Below are 16,162 nucleotides of genomic sequence, written 5' to 3'. Positions count from 1 at the left end.
GCCCCGCTCGTGTATTCTCATTGGTAAACCTCGACGATGCCCTTGAACGGAAAAATATTTCCCCCGGAAAACGACAAATTTCCCTGGGGATTCGCCGAGGATCCAGCAGAGAGTATACCTGTCTGTGCGAGAAACAGTTCGAAATGTGTGTCTGTGCGTTCATGTTCCACGTGTTTTTTTACGGGTTGTTTGTGCTACAAATGGAGAAGTATATACGAAATTTTCAGTTTGGAATTGTTGTAACATTTTACGAGGGTTTGTGGTTTTTGTCAATTGTTAACGAAGGACCATTCAGGCTGAGTTTTTTTCTACCTGATTTTTCAATGGTGATACGTATATCTGGTGTTATACAATAGTATACATATATTATACTCCCAATTATAAATTTCAGAACATTTATCGAATATGCAGTAAATGTCACAAGATATCGTGAAATTGTCGAAAGTCTGAATTAAGTATAGTTTAGCAATGAATGTGTTCAAAAATACAAATAATTTTTATGAAGCATAATACAGTGACTCGCATACATTGAAAATAACAATTAAATGTAAAAATTTTCATACAATTTCTGTTCAGGTGTTTTGTATTATTTGTACTTTTATTATACTTTAGTGAAGAGTTTTTCTTAATTTTGAAATGAAATTCGTAATTTAGTACGTGTTTTTGCCAAATAAAGATAACAGTCTTTCGTGAACAAATCTGTTAGTGATTACATTTTCGTCGTACAGAGCAACTGTCTTAATATTTGTGTGCGGTAGTGTACTTCCTTTACCGATAAAAGTCTAAATATTACGATTATTCAATTGAAATTTTGATGGTGAAATTTATTTGTGTAATACAATGGGGAACGCAATAACAAAGACACATATTTATCGCGGTGAATAAAATTATTCTCGTGTCGCGTATCGAATCGACAGTCTCGACAATTCATGGCACCTTATATGTACAGGACTACTCCGACCGAAGAGAGTTTGGTGACAATAGTATTTGTTTCTGTGACAGGTTCCCTCGACAGCAGCAGACTCTGCCGAATCACTTTTATTTCACCGACTTCGAGAGACACACGGCCGAGATCGCAGCGTTCCATTTGGACAGGTGAGCGGAATATTTCATGTATTTCCCAAAACGACCGTTTTCTGTACCGATTAATTACACATCGACGAATACTAAATTACATTCAGAAACAACTGATAACTCTAACGATTCGCCAGGGAAATTGAATTTACCCAAAGTTCCCTCCCCTTAATTGATTAATTGATTTTACGAACAAAATTATTTCTCTTAAACAAAGAAAAAGATATTTTTTGCATGCAGTTATTTCTTGGACGTCAGAAAAACAAGAACATTGTCTACTTTCTTCACTTTCGTATTACAATAGAAATTGTAAAAGATTTGAGGAAATGTATTGTTATAACATTTTAATCATCGTTATAACAGTGTACTTGTACTGGTCAGTCACTTTGACTTGTTTAGTAATTCTAGTATTAATACTTAAAATACCAAATACTGAAACTCATACTCAAACACAATCGATCGAACATTGTACACAGCCAACGAGTGGTTCGTTGATCTAACTCGAGGCTAAGCCTTCCCCCTCGGAGAGTTTTCCTGATTCAATCCGAAAGTTTTTCAACAGTTTCACCCTCGCCATCGAACAATTTGTTTGCAGACATTTGGGATTCCGAAGGGCGATGCCAGTCACGGGTAGAACGTTGAACCTGACGACAGAGATCTATCGGATCGCCGACGGCGAGCTCCTGAAGACGTTCTTCGTCAGTCCAGCTGGTAATATCTGCTTCCACGGGAAGTGCAGTTATTACTGCGATACCGCGCACGCGATCTGCGGGAATCCAGACACCCTCGAAGGGAGTTTCGCCGCGTTTTTGCCGGACAAAACGATCGTCGCGAGGAAAGCCTGGCGGCACCCCTGGAGAAGGAGCTACCACAAACGGAAAAAGGCGCAGTGGGAGCACGGTAAGCGGTTTCACGTTGACAAATTACACCCTATAGGGACTGTAAACTGGTCTGAGGAACTATACATATTAATTATAAGTTACTGGTGGGATCATTCCACGTAAAATCGATCACTATTTGTAATCGATTTGAGGGATTTCGTTCAAAATTAAATATAATGCAGTCCGTGTGAAATTAGGGGGGGTTTAAGTCATCATTTTGATAGTGTTGCATTTGTTTAAAAAATACAGGCCGTGGAAGTTTGCAATTTTCTGAACATTTCTCGCATTGCCACGTTACAATGTCCTAACCTCGTATAATTGAGCTACAGTTATCGTGAAACAGTACTCTGATCTCAATCTCTAATGCAACATCCGTCAGAAATGATTAAAAATATGTGGGAACTGAAATAACAAAACACAATTCGGAACTAAAATAATGCAACGTAAATTAGAAAACTGTTGCAACATCGGGGACTGAAATAATTCAACGTAATTTGGAACTGAAATAATGGAACGTAAGTCATAAAACGATTGCAAAATCTGGCACTGAAATAGTTCAACATAATTTGGAACGAAAATAATATAAACACGCGTCAGAAACAGTGGTATAAATTTAGAGCCGAGGCAGTTCATCATAATTTGGAACTGAAATCATGCGATATAAGTCAGAAACAGTGGGCTAAATTTGGCAGTGACATAATTCAACATAATTTGGGACTGAAATACTATAGCATAATTCAAAAACAGTGCATAAACTTTGGCACCGAAATAATCCAACACAATTTGGGACTAAAATAATTCAACATAATTTCAAACTAAGATAATCCAATATAGGTCTCTGTTAGGTTACAAAATTTAAGACACAAATGCATTGGGAGATGAGAAAAAGCGGGCCTTCGATTCTCCACTTCGATTGAATATTTCCATTCAATATTCCGCCACAATATACAACTTTAAAGTGTGCATTTAAAACGCAAGGTTGGATAGGAGTTTGAATGGAGGCTCGAATTCTTGGAAATACCGTGACCCAGTTCTTTTTTCCTCCAGGAAATGCGTATGCCAAACCACAGTGGTAAAAACCGTCGAGTCAGCGTCTGTCGCTGACCAGCTCACGTGCACCGAGATTGGGGCAGGTCGGGTGCAAAGTGTGAGAGTGAGAGAGAGAGGACAATATATGGAGGATAGATTATTAAAAATTATCGTGTTCGCCTGCTTTATCACTTTAGTGATAATATCTGGAATATTTCTTACCGATCGACAGGACGAAACTTCGTTAAATTTAAATGACATCGCTCCTGGGAAAAATTATTTCTCGTTATTAGTTAACTGAAAGATGGTTAGTTGTTAAAGGGTTAAAATGACTGTTCGTCCTTTATTTTATGAAAGAAAAATTGTTGTACAAGATACCAAAAGGATGCAACGATCGGGTTAAACGACGATATCTCGAGAACGGGGGAATCGGTATCAATACGAAATAAAAAGCGTAATGAAAGAGTAAGGTTTCCCGGCTTCTAAACGCGGGGTTCACGTGCAAAATAACCTCATGGATATTGTCGTGGGTAATGATAGATGAAAGCTTCGGTAATTTCAATGCGTGCCACACGTGCATTTAGATGCATTTTCGCGATAGAACGGTCCTGAAAATATGCTTGTCGATTAGTCGTGACGTTAACGTTAGGGAATTTTGTTTGTTCTACCGAGTAAACTCTTGAGCGAGGGGAGAGTTGATGGTAATGTCGATAAATGTCTCGTGTCATTTGCCTGTATCTATGAATCATGAAACGTTTATGCGATAGAGCGAAGAAAAAAAAATTGTAATGTCTCGTGTGTCGTTGAATGCTTCCAGATTCCGATTACTGTTCCCTGGTCAAAGAGATACCACCGTATGATGAGGGTCGTAGGCTCCTGGATCTGATGGACATGGCTGTGTTGGATTTTCTCATGGGGAATATGGACAGGCACCATTACGAAACGTTCAAGATATTCGGGAACAACACGTTTCCGTTGCACTTGGACCATGGTAGAGGCTTCGGGAGGCCGTTCCACGACGAAATCTCCATTCTGGCGCCCATACTGCAGTGTTGCATGATCAGACAGAGCACGTTGAGCACGCTACTGAAGTAAGTTCTTTTGGAAAATTCGAGTATCTTTGATCTTCTCAGAGATTTGAGGCACCATACTGTTCTTACTGTTGAGGTGTGTTCTTGTGGAATTGTTTTCCCAACACGTTTCAGAAGCATTGCAGCTAGCTTCGTTAGGAGATCGAAAGACACACTGATACTGGTGTGTGCCTTGTGGTGCTCCTTTCATATACTATTCAGCTGACTAATTAAAATTTCTTTTGATTGGTAAACAATTAACCGCAACATGAGCAAACTTCAGTATATGAGAGGAGCACACTGATCTGTATATATGGATACAGGATGGGGGCTTCTAAGCATAACATGGGTTGCTGCATTTTGAAGGTACACCATCTTTGAGAATAAACCACCTTCGCCACCTAGATAGATTAACGGTAACTCACGCTTTCCATTCACATGTATACCTATTTTATATATATTAAAATGGTATACCACGACCCCATCCCGTATCCATATACATATACAAATCACTGGAGGAGCATCACAGATGCCCACTTTTCTTCCAGTTATTATTGAATCACCATATAAACTATAATTTTGCATGAAACCTAGCAATCTACTTACAAGCACCAGTATACACTCAACAGGCACAGTTTTCCAACACCAACAACTTAATCATCACCACCAACTCATCAACCAACAAGTTAACACATTCCCACTGAATACCAGATAAAATCCCTCCACGTTCTTCCTAACACAATTTCCACCATTCTTCCCCTTCAAGTTCTCCACTCGTACATACGCAACAATTCTCTCCATATCCACCCCCTAGGAAAACTCCCACGCTGCCAATTAATTTCTCAGACTCGCCATTAAAACCCATAGTACTCTCCTCGATCCTTCCCACATTTCCAATTCCCCCGCGATCATATCAAAGCCCAGTTAGCACGTGCATAGAGGATCGATCGATCGATCAAGGATTTACAATTCACAGCGTCGATGGCCCACGTCGAACGGCCTCTCGCCGCAGATTTCGAAAAAAAGGGGAACCCCCTGGACAAGTTTACGAGCCGTAGCGGTCGAAGGGTGAGAGAGTGAAGGGGTGAAAGAGGGTGGGCAGGCGGCCGCGGATAAGGCGGATTTCGGAGTGAAACGTTTTACCAGAATTGCCCGAGCCGGTACCGTCGCGCTCGTGAATCTCCGCTTTGATGCGGATTCACCAGGATAGGAGGGGTGGGCGAGGGGGAGGCTTTTTACGGGCGCGATAAATTCGACGAGAAACGGATTTCGTCGACACGCGTACCTCCGTTCACGCGCCTGGTGACCGATGCACGATCTATCCACATCCCCTCCACCCCGTCCCCACTTTCTACCCCTCGTACAGGCCCCCGATTATCGATTCGGGACTCTGTGGATGCTTAAGCTATCGTTACGATCCGCTAACTGTCGTGGTCAATGTATGTGTTCTTGGTTATACAGGGTGGAGCAATAACTATGTCCACTTTGAATATTACCGTTATTTGTAATAATAAAAAATGTTGTATACAAAACTTACACGGTATAGAGGCGGGCGTATTGTGACACAAACATTTTTTGCGTGGGTAAAGGCATTCATATTTCAAGGTCATCTCTATTTTTTTTTAATAGAATGCTATGTTTTTTTTATCGCGATGCGATAGCCGGTGTTGAGACGACTTCAGCGAGCTGTCATTGAAAGTCATGCAAGGTGGAATGTGGTAGTCAGGAGTGACTCATTTCACAAACATAATTTTTGTTACACCCTGTATATATTGTATATATTTATATACCTGGTCAGGCGTCGAGATATTGTACATGTATATATGTATATCTATATCTTCGACACCTGGCCAGTGTCTCTCGATAAAAATGGAGCATTCCGTAGATTGAATTCCCGGGTCCACGACGGGGGGATTTAAACCTGTACATCTTTCCCTCGCCCTTGGACGGTGAGAAACGATTTTTGAAATCCTTGCTTATCGAACGATTTATTCCTTCTGCTTTTTTTCTTTTGTTCTTTTGAACACGTTAGATTGATCACTGTGAAAGTATTTCGTGTATGAAATTTCTTTATTTATTTTTAGATAATTTTACAGTGATTGGTTAAAGTACGTATACCGTCGTGGCTGTCAAAAACTTTCGGCCAAACTGTAATTTCAATATGTCTTTGGAAATATAGAGGGTGGTTCCGAAAGTTATGTACAAACGGGCATCAGGTTATTCTGCGTGAAGAAATAAGTCGAAATTATAGAATAAAATTTTTTCATTCGAGACTTTGTTTTCGCGAAAATCAAATTTGACGATTAATCTGAAACGCGTGTATTCGTCGTGTTAGTAAGTAGAAACGGACTGCAATGAGCAGACGGGCCAGCCAAGTTGCATCCAATTGCACGCGTATGCAGCAGATTTTCAAATTCGATTATCTCTGAAACCAAGCATAATAGGAATAACTTTTCTTCTATATTATTTTCTCATCTTTTTATGAGGATTCACCCAATGCATGTAACGAGTAAACTCTTCATATACCTATATTGAAAATACATTCCTTCTTCAGATTTTGTGATATTAAAAACATTCTTGCGCAAAAATGATCTGTCCTTCTGTTTCCAACAAATACTAACAGTTATCGTAAAATCACAGTTCGACCGGAAACTTTTGACAGCCACTATATTTGAACGCGTAGACCAGAAATATCCGATCTGTGAAGAAAATATTGAAGAATTTAATCGCGTTTTCGAACTGGTTATCTTGATATGTAGTTATTGGAGGAGTCTATGTAGCTACACGAATGAAATCGTGCTGCTCGTTGAGGACGCATTAAAGAAGCCCACACGCTGTCCGTTAAACCCGATATTATAGGATAATTGCATCCTGTGGCGACTTCGTTGCAGCTACTTCATTCGTGTCAGTCACGGTTGCTTCTTTCATTATGACTTCGTTTTTGCCCTCTATCCAGCCTCGACTCGACGGTGTATCAACATCGTCACGGTCCTTGGAGTACGTTACTAGATGATTAAATTTGTAATTCAACCTGCTCACCGATTAATTGGGCTAACGAGACACCCGTGTACATACTCATCGTACACGTAACACGAATACAGCATATCGAGATTCAAATTCCTGAATTCGATATCGAGGAATTTCGATGTGTATTTCGTAGAATGAAAAAATATTAAAAAAAAGGCCAAACACTGTAATGAAATGATTGCTAGACTGCGGATTTTTATATATTTATAGTATTTCTTAACTTGAACAATGCAATAAAATAAACGTAATGAAGTATAATACTGTTTGTTCGTTATAATTAACGCAGTAAAATCTTCAATATAGAATGCAAGATTATTCTTCATTTTAATATTTATATATCAGTATCTAAAATGTTAATTTTCCAAAATTTCCGCAGTCTAATGATTACTGTAGGCAATTAAATCGTCGAAAGCCTAGTGTGTCGAAGTGTTTTAAATTCAAGTCAAAGAAAGATCGATCACTCGAATATCGTTGCGAACATCCAGACGATCAGTCTCGATCCGCGTTACGATAAGGCAAAAGATCGCGAGAGGATCCGTCATCCAGGGTCATCAATTTCCACACCGACCATAATCGTTCAAACCGTATAAAAGCTGCTGCTCGATCGAGTCTTTATCCGTCTGCCGTCCCGGGCACGCTTTTCCCCTCTCCCTTGTGACATCGGGAAGTAGCCAGCCGGAAAAGTGTACCTTCATCCGCTTACTTCTTTCCAGAATCCGTCCTTAAATATACACCGCGCCTGGTACACACTCGGTGCCCTTTAAATAAGAATTGTATCCGAGACTGAAATTGTTCCCTGTAAAAATGTGTATCTTAAAAATCATTCAATCTAAATTTAATGTATAATATCAACGAGCATTCATTCAAATCCCTAAAGTGAAATATTTTGTAACATTTATTACGATACGACATTAAAGAAATTAGTTAATTTATAAATTCGCAAATTTTCAAAAGTTTGCCACATTTATCGATCGAAAAGCCGCGTTTATCGTTTGTAGTTCTAGTGTTAACGAGCTCCCTGGTATTAATTTACCAACGAGCAGTGGTAAATCGCGAGTGGCGGCATTACAATTATTTTCTATAAACTAGAACGGTGCATTAAGTTTCCGTGATCCTCGGTCAAAATGGACCCAGTTGTTTAAGTATTCAAAGTGATAGTTTCCAAACGAAGTGCGTATTGTATCACCCTATATATTGGTATAAACAGTGTCCACGAGCCGTAGCGCTTAACTCGATACTTTATTCATTGTCTTTCACGCCAGGGGAAGATCTAGATCCCCCAACCCCTACGTAAATCTCAATACGAACGTTCGAACCACTCTAGATAACTGTCCACGTCATGAAAATAATCATCGAAGATCATCGAAGATGATTATTTTCATGAAAAAATTTGCCATCGAAGATGATTATTTTCATGACTGGGGAATTGGAAGCGGAAAGTTGGTCGCGTGCGTGCACCCCTACGAAGACACGTATCTTTTCGCCGGGCGAGAGAACTTCTAATTACGGGAATTTGCATTTTTATTAAAAAAAAAAAAAAAAAAAAAAAAAAAAAAAAAAAAAAAAAAAAAAAAAAAAAAAAAAAAAAAAAAAAAAAAAAAAAACAAATAAAAGAAAAGCTCAACGACGATCGATTTAGAGGGTCACGTTTTTTAATCTTTTCGGTGCGCTCGACGACTTCGACGCGGATTAGCATGTTTATTAAAAACGATCGACTTACTTCGATCCCGGTGAATATTGAAAGTGGAAGCTGTATGGAAGTTTTTCGGCGTCGAAAGGACCACTACTATGACCGGGATATCTGAAAATTAAAATGGAGCATAACTTTGAATTCTGCACTAGAATTTAACTTAATTGATACTTTATTTTACGTCTAAATACAGTAAATTCTCGATATACTTGTCGGAAGGATATTTACGTTATCTACTTCTGCTTCATTCCAACTACTAGGGGCTTCCACGCTTGGCCCGAAAAACCAGTTCGTTTTGTTACACCCTGTATATCCATAGCAAGCTTTCGTCACGAGGAATACTCAGTACTCAGTAGTGATCCATATGAAATTTAACGATCCAGTTGGAAATCCATTTCGAATATGAATTTCAAATCCCAGATAGAAAGATACGTGGTTCAAAGAAATATTAGGTTCCTCTTACACGTCTGTTATCTCAGGTGAAAGTATACATCACCTGTTAACCATTTTTCCCTTTCAGATTCCATAACGGGCCGGTGCCTCTCAGCGAAGCTATGCGAAAAAGCATAGCGAGGGATCCAGTGGCACCAGTTCTCTGGGAGCCTCATTTAACGGCCCTCGATCGAAGGGTGCGCGTGATACTTCAAGCGGTCCGTGACTGCATAAATCGCGAGGACTCGAGCCAGGTAGTCCACGAGAAAACCGAGGACGGTGCGTCCTAACCCTTCCGTGGATTCTCGGTGAAAAGGACGATCCTGAAATTCTGGACGCAAATGAACCATCGAGTTCGTCGCGACGGTGCATCCTCGTTCGTTGTAAAAAGAATCTGTATAAAGACGTGTATAAAGATTATTATGGTGACTGAATGGGGATATGTTCGCGTGAGTGACCGTGAATGTTTCTAAATTATGTGGTCCAAGGGAATATTCGTGAAAAAAAAATTACGATTTCTTGTATCATCGATCGGCAATTTAATGACACCGAGTGGATTCGGTGCCTCCACGAAATCGTTACTATACAGAGTTGGGCAGAATTTTATTTGAATAGTACACAGTGAAAAGCAGCAGTATCTAAGGGTGTTGTTCTGAGCTTTAAACAATTAATGGGATTAAATAACTGTTCGACAAATATCGATTCATTCATAAACAAGTATTATTTTATTATGAAAATTGAAATTTCCACGTTTGAACAATTAAAAATGACGTGATACTGTTTTTATCTTTTATTCGTTATTCGAAACTTTTTATCTAGACAATTAGTTTGCCCATCTCTATTACTATCACTATTCTATTCACTTTTTTATCTGAACAGAATCTGTACAAAGGACTTTTTTTTTGTCTGAACAGACCCTGTACAAAGGAGGGCTGTATATAGTGTACGTATCGCGACGTGGGTGAAATTATCGAATCAAAAACAATTGGACCCCACCCGCTTTCATTGTACATATACGGACGAGACTAGAGAAGGGGCTAGAATATTTTCGAATTTTAGGTATGCTCGTGAGTCTGATTGCTGGCTGGTTTCCTCGCTGAAAAGTCGAAGGTGGTTTCCGTCAAAGTGTCTTATCTTGTCAAACGAAACGCTGCTGGTAAAATCATTTTTTGATAATTAAGATTCGGTACGTTCGCGTTTTCTAGCAAGAGATATAATTCTTTGTAAGTGTTTCGTCGCCACGGAAACTTGCTTTTCACCGAAGACAGCGACGGGGTGTTCCTCTGGTTCCATCGCGGAATCGAGTACTCGTTCCATCGCCAGTGTGGAATTATTATACGAAAGAACGAATGAGTGAGAGAGAGAGAGGTATCTTTTGTAACGTGTGCTTTTCATACGCATGTACATCTGTGACTGTTTCCAGAGTGCACCTGTACCCGTAAATGGTTTTTTTTTTTTGTCTGGGCAACGAGGAAAAGAAATGAACTCTGTTGGAGAAACCGATGGTGTGTGTGTCGTTTCGTCGCCTGCAACCCTCGACCCTGGAAACATCGAAGTTTCCTCCCGTTCTTTCTACCTTCCTACTATTCCAAACTTTGGTAAGATACCTGATATTCCATTATTATTCAAACTATTCCAAATGATTTCCACTATTCAGAATTTTAGTGAAATTTCGCCAGTTTTCGATCTTTCAATTAACCATCGTTGATTTATTAAAATCGCGGATGAAAGAACGCGGTGAACCGCGTGGAAAGGGACGAAAAGGAAACAGCGAAAACACGGCCAGAGGAAAAATCAATTTTCCCGTAGTTTCATCAAGCGAATCTGAAAGATTCAGAAGACCTTTTAGTTACGTCCTGCGCCCAGGATTTAAGAGTTTTCGCGGCCGGATTTCATTATTAAGCACTTCCACCCCTCCGTCGTGAAACGTTTTCGTCGTGTGCCACTGTTCCGGATCGTCCTCCGTTCGATTCCGCCTATTTTTCGATGGAAACTCGCGAGAACATTTCAATAATCCTTCTCTGTTCAGATCAAGGGAACAATCGTCTGGCTGACGAAACGAATCGAGGGACTTTGGTACGAATCATATGGATTAATTTCCATCGCGACCACTGAAATAATTAGAAACGCGTTATAAACTCTAAAAACCCTACCAGAAATGATTTTGTATTTCCCTGGTCGAGTAAAACTTGCGAACAGCAATTTATAAAACGCTGACTACTTTTCTGGAACAACGTTAAATCGAAATTGCAACGAAAGTCTGTCGAGTTCTCTCTGTCAGCGATTAAACCCTCCCAGCATCGATTAAACCCACTTTGAATATTGGGAGAACTGTTTTGAATAGTTCTGAAATTAGTTGAAAATAGTTTTGTGCTACCAATTTGAAAATTATTTTCTACCGAAGAGTATCAAAGAGATCGGACGTCTGACTCGATACAGGTATTATCCGCTTAATCTTGTCTTTAACGTCAAATAATAACTTATACCAGATTAAGAATAAGGTATGAAAATTATTACCTTTTTTTCACAGTCGTTTACGACAAAAAGAAATATTGTAAATCATCCGACATCCGACTAATGCATGAATTTGCCTACTTAAATAGAATTTTAAATCGAAAAAGATATTTCTTTTCGATGTGGAATAAGATTTTGGAATTTTCAAGTGTTCGTCGCAAAAAAAAATGTTGCCCGTTCACGGTGTTATTTTCCCATGGAAGATTCGGGCTGGTATTCGAGGGGGAAACAAGTTTTTCCAGAATGTTTTTCGCAACATTGTTCCAATGATGATGGTGCCGCTCAGATATCCTCGCGGAAGTTCCTCGCCGACGCCGCCGTCTCGTTTTATCCTCGACGCTAGTACCCCTATTTCAGAGGAGGGTGGATGGATAGTTTGGTCCCGCGGAACTTTTCGCCTTCACGTGCAAAGGTAAACGTTGGAATTTTCCCGAAAGATCAATAAAAGTGCGCGAACTCTGAAGACGACGGAGCTGTCTTTCGAAACTTTCCATTTCTCGCCGCGCAGAATCTGCGTTTAATCAACGCTCGTTTACGAAACGGAATTATCGAAAGGATCGCGTTAGACACGTCTCGGATAATCCCAGCATATTATAATCCTCCGGGGAACTATTCCCTGGAAGATAACAGAAACATTCCGACAAACGTATAATTTAATAACCATCAACAACGTTATATCAATATTCGTATTATTACAATAGAACATTGCACATTATTACAATTTTCCCTATATAATTAACGAATCGTCGTGATTATTGCACCAATTAATTTCACCAGTGCCATGATATTCAACGATATTCGTAGAGGAACATCATTTGCTCGACAACTTTTCGAAAAATTAATTTCGAAGCTTATCAATAGACTCCGTAATGTTTGATAACGTTTAATGAGACTTTCATTTCATTTATCCTGGAAGAATACTGAATATAAACTGAATACATTTTCGTTTGATTCCAGTTTCTCGGAATTAGCTCGTTCAAATCTACATTCCAATGAACTCACGAACCGTAATCTACTTATCTCTCAATGTTTTAACTAGAAAGAATTACATTCAGAGGATTTTCAATTGACGAATTATGCAGAGTGTTTCCAAAATCGTGGTACAACCCGAAAGGATGTGATTCTAAATGGAACAATTGTAATGAATAATTATTCGTTAGACGATATTATAATGTGTTTGATTATTTCACTATGTTCCTGCTTCTATGATATGAAACATCGTAAACTTTAAACTGAAATTTTCGCAATTTCAAAACTAATCGACATAGTGGACCTAATCTGGCCCCTACTTAGTTACGCCAATGATACTGACCAGTAATTTTCACTGCTTTGGTAGTTCTACTTGCCTGTAAAATGGTAAAGTAAGAACAACCCCGTTCAATCCAGAAACAATCGATCCGCCAGCTTTCACTCGATCAAACATCACTAGGATATCTTCTCTCTAATCCGTCCAGGTTTCTATCGTGCCCGGCGTATCAGAGGGATTACTGTTCGAAAACAATCGTCTGAGTGGCTAAGGTGACGCTGGTTTCGTACAACTACCTATTCCGGATCTCCAAATCAGTCTTGGTAGTCGTCTTAGGTCGGTTTACCAAGTGGTTCCTGTAACCGACAGGACCGTAACACGATCTGAATCCCCCTTTACCAGACGAAGGGGTGGGGAAAAGGGACGAAGGGAAGGAGAAGGAGCGAGAGGGTGGTTGGCACCGACACAGCGGAGGATTGGGAAGGATATATCCTGTTAATTACGCGATCTCGGGTTTGCCTATGACGTTAGACGTCCCAGGCAGGACGTCTGTTCTCTGACAGCTCGAATTTCCTATGTAGACGAATGTGTAATCTCGAGGAACCGGTGCGGTGGTTCGAGAGTTGTGCTCTGCCAACGACAGAATTCAGGTAAACAACCGGAAGAATGACCTGATCCGATTAGAAAGTATGGTGGGATATTTTAGACGTTGTGAGGATAAGGGAAATTTAAGTAGATAAGGATGGACTGTAGTCAGACGTTTGATTGAAGGAAATAGAGTATTGTGTGATAGTTTTTATTGAAATTCCGTGTGTAGGAAGGTCTGGAACGGTTCTATGTTGCAAGATGAATGCCTATTGTTGCGGTGAATAGGTAAATCATAGAAGTATCGATCTCTGAGAATTCTTCTATAGACGGTTTAAGTAAATTAAATTCCATTCGATAGTACGTGTAGATATGAATTTCTTAAGGCTAACAGAAGCTATTAACCCTTTAACACCCAATGTTAGGTGTACGTCACATCTAGAAATTTTCAAAGATTTTGTCGTCAAAATACGAATTAGATGCACGTGGTGGGACCATTTGTGAGTTAACCAATCGCGAGATATAATATTTTCTTTCCCGAAAGAGGTGTTTATGTGTTAAAGGATTAAAAAGAAATTTAAAAAATAGGTTAGTTTAATACCGATATTTTCGACTAAAAAATAACAAGATACAATATATATATATATATATCAGTCTCATAATTTTGGAGTAACGATTTAAGTGTCTGGGCGTTAAAGGTTTAAGTAGATATGGTTCTGCAATGATCAGACGTTCGTTTTTTCCCCAGTATAATTTCTTTCACGAATACACCGAATTATTCCTTCTGCAAATTATTTTTTTTTTTTTTCAATTTCTTCTTAATCTCTTTCTAATTCTTTAGTCTATGTCAGTAACTGACAAAACCTTAGAAGATTCTAAGTAGAACAGAGTGAAATTGGAGCGACAACGAGGTGAACGATCAGACTGCATCGCGATAACAACATGCCCGCTTATTTTCTGCGGGTCGTCGCGTTCCGAAGGGCTCTGACGATAATTTCGAGGCACTTCCGGTCGACACGACCGCGTCCTGGAAAGTTGAGCGAGTTTCAGCGCCGAAAACTTTTCGAAAATTGGAAAAGACTCGAGAGGACCGAAACCGCTTCCCCAGGTACTCTCTGTCTCTCTTTCTCTCTCTCTCTCTCTCTCTCTCTCTCTCTCTCGTTAGTCTTTCGAAAATCACAGAAAACTAATAATACAATAATTGACACGTGCAAATAATAACTTCCTGCGGAACAAGGCGCCGCCGCCCTTAATTACTATCTATCCAGCTCGAAGTTTTCGTTATCGAAAAGTGTCACACGTTGTTCGAGCAGTTGCCACGTATTAAGTGGTAAAATTTAATCGAATGTTAGCCGTTCTTGTATAATAATTTTCCTCGTGTGCTTCGTTGGGAAATGAATATCATCTCGAAATACAGTCGAAAAGATTTAAATTTCGTTTGTCGTAGTTCTAACAGTTTGAATGTTACTGTTTATATGGTAATAATATTAATAAATATTTACAGTAGAAATTTTAAATGATAATAATATTAATGGTAATAATAATTACAGTCAAATTTTAAAGGATAATAATATTAATAAATATTTTGCACATGAAAGTTACATTTTTTAATATTTATACCTGTTTTTAAAATGTATAGATTTGAATTTGAAAAATTGGAAAAATGTAATTAATAGACTGCGGATGTTTTATGCAGTTCAATACTAGGTAGTACCTGAAATTGTGAATTTGCATAAACTTCCGCAGTCTACTAATTCATTAAATTAAAAAGAAAAAATATTTCACCACTAAATGAGCAATATTAAATGAATAAAAATGTTTTACTGTGAAACAACGAATTGAAAAAAAAATCAACCATTAATCATTTCCTTATTTTAATAAATATCCGATACATTCCAACGGAAGTGTCTTCAGTCGCAATAAACTACAGACATCATCCGCGAATAATTAAAAAAATAATTCCAGAAAGAATTCTGCTTACGAATATCATTTGCAAAATGACGACTGGAACGAATTCAGGGGCTCCCAAGTGAATAATCACAGCCCTGTGGCCCTTCAGGTCTGTTGACTCCGTGCAGTCGAATCGAATTGTTGTTAGTTTTACGAGGAAAACTTTTCCCCTCCTGGCTAAGCAGAAATCTCCACGCTATCGGTCCCAGTACAAAGGGATGGACACACCGCGGAACAGTGAAAGAGAAGAAGAAAGTGAAAAGTTTCTCTTCTCGTCGCGCCTCGCCTCTAACAACGAGAAGAAGAAAGTTAAGATTGTCGTCGAAGATCACAAAGGGACGAGCGTTAAGGGTTGATTTATGTGGAGACGCGAAAAACCCCACGGACCAATGCGACGCGATAAATATCATCCGTGTTTCTCCCTTCTATGTTCCCCCCTTTCTATCGTCCTTCATATTTCTTCAAAACTTCTGACAAGCTATGGTAAGTCGATAGATAATTGAATGTCTTTTGGTCAATCTGTATTTGAATCTTTAATTATGATTATAGGTAACGTTTCGTGAATCCTTTTTGGGAACACATTCGGTTTAGTTACCTGGCCCTTGTGCTGTCTGATTACCATGTGTTTGGACACCTTAAAGATGGTTCTAGTGGTGAACTTGAA

At 39.2% G+C, this 16,162-nt stretch overlaps 1 protein-coding gene across 1 annotated transcript in view; it reads left to right on the top strand.

Annotated features, from left to right (window-relative positions):
* The window catches only part of LOC107194174 (extracellular serine/threonine protein CG31145), a 63,386-nt gene extending 53,556 nt beyond the window's left edge, over window positions 1-9,830 (top strand). The window contains exons 4-7 of the mRNA XM_015583745.1: window positions 1,003-1,095; window positions 1,670-1,974; window positions 3,802-4,075; window positions 9,292-9,830. Of these exons, the coding sequence (XP_015439231.1) occupies window positions 1,003-1,095; window positions 1,670-1,974; window positions 3,802-4,075; window positions 9,292-9,493 (874 nt within the window). The 3' untranslated portion in view covers window positions 9,494-9,830. The remainder of the gene's footprint in view (window positions 1-1,002; window positions 1,096-1,669; window positions 1,975-3,801; window positions 4,076-9,291) is intronic.
* Window positions 9,831-16,162: the final 6,332 nt, after the last annotated feature.

This window comes from Dufourea novaeangliae, unplaced genomic scaffold, assembly GCF_001272555.1.
Source record: "Dufourea novaeangliae isolate 0120121106 unplaced genomic scaffold, ASM127255v1 scaffold21, whole genome shotgun sequence".
Lineage (NCBI taxonomy): Eukaryota > Metazoa > Arthropoda > Insecta > Hymenoptera > Halictidae > Dufourea > Dufourea novaeangliae.
The sequence above is the reverse complement of the archived record's forward strand: the minus strand, read 5'-3'. Positions and strand labels throughout refer to the sequence as shown.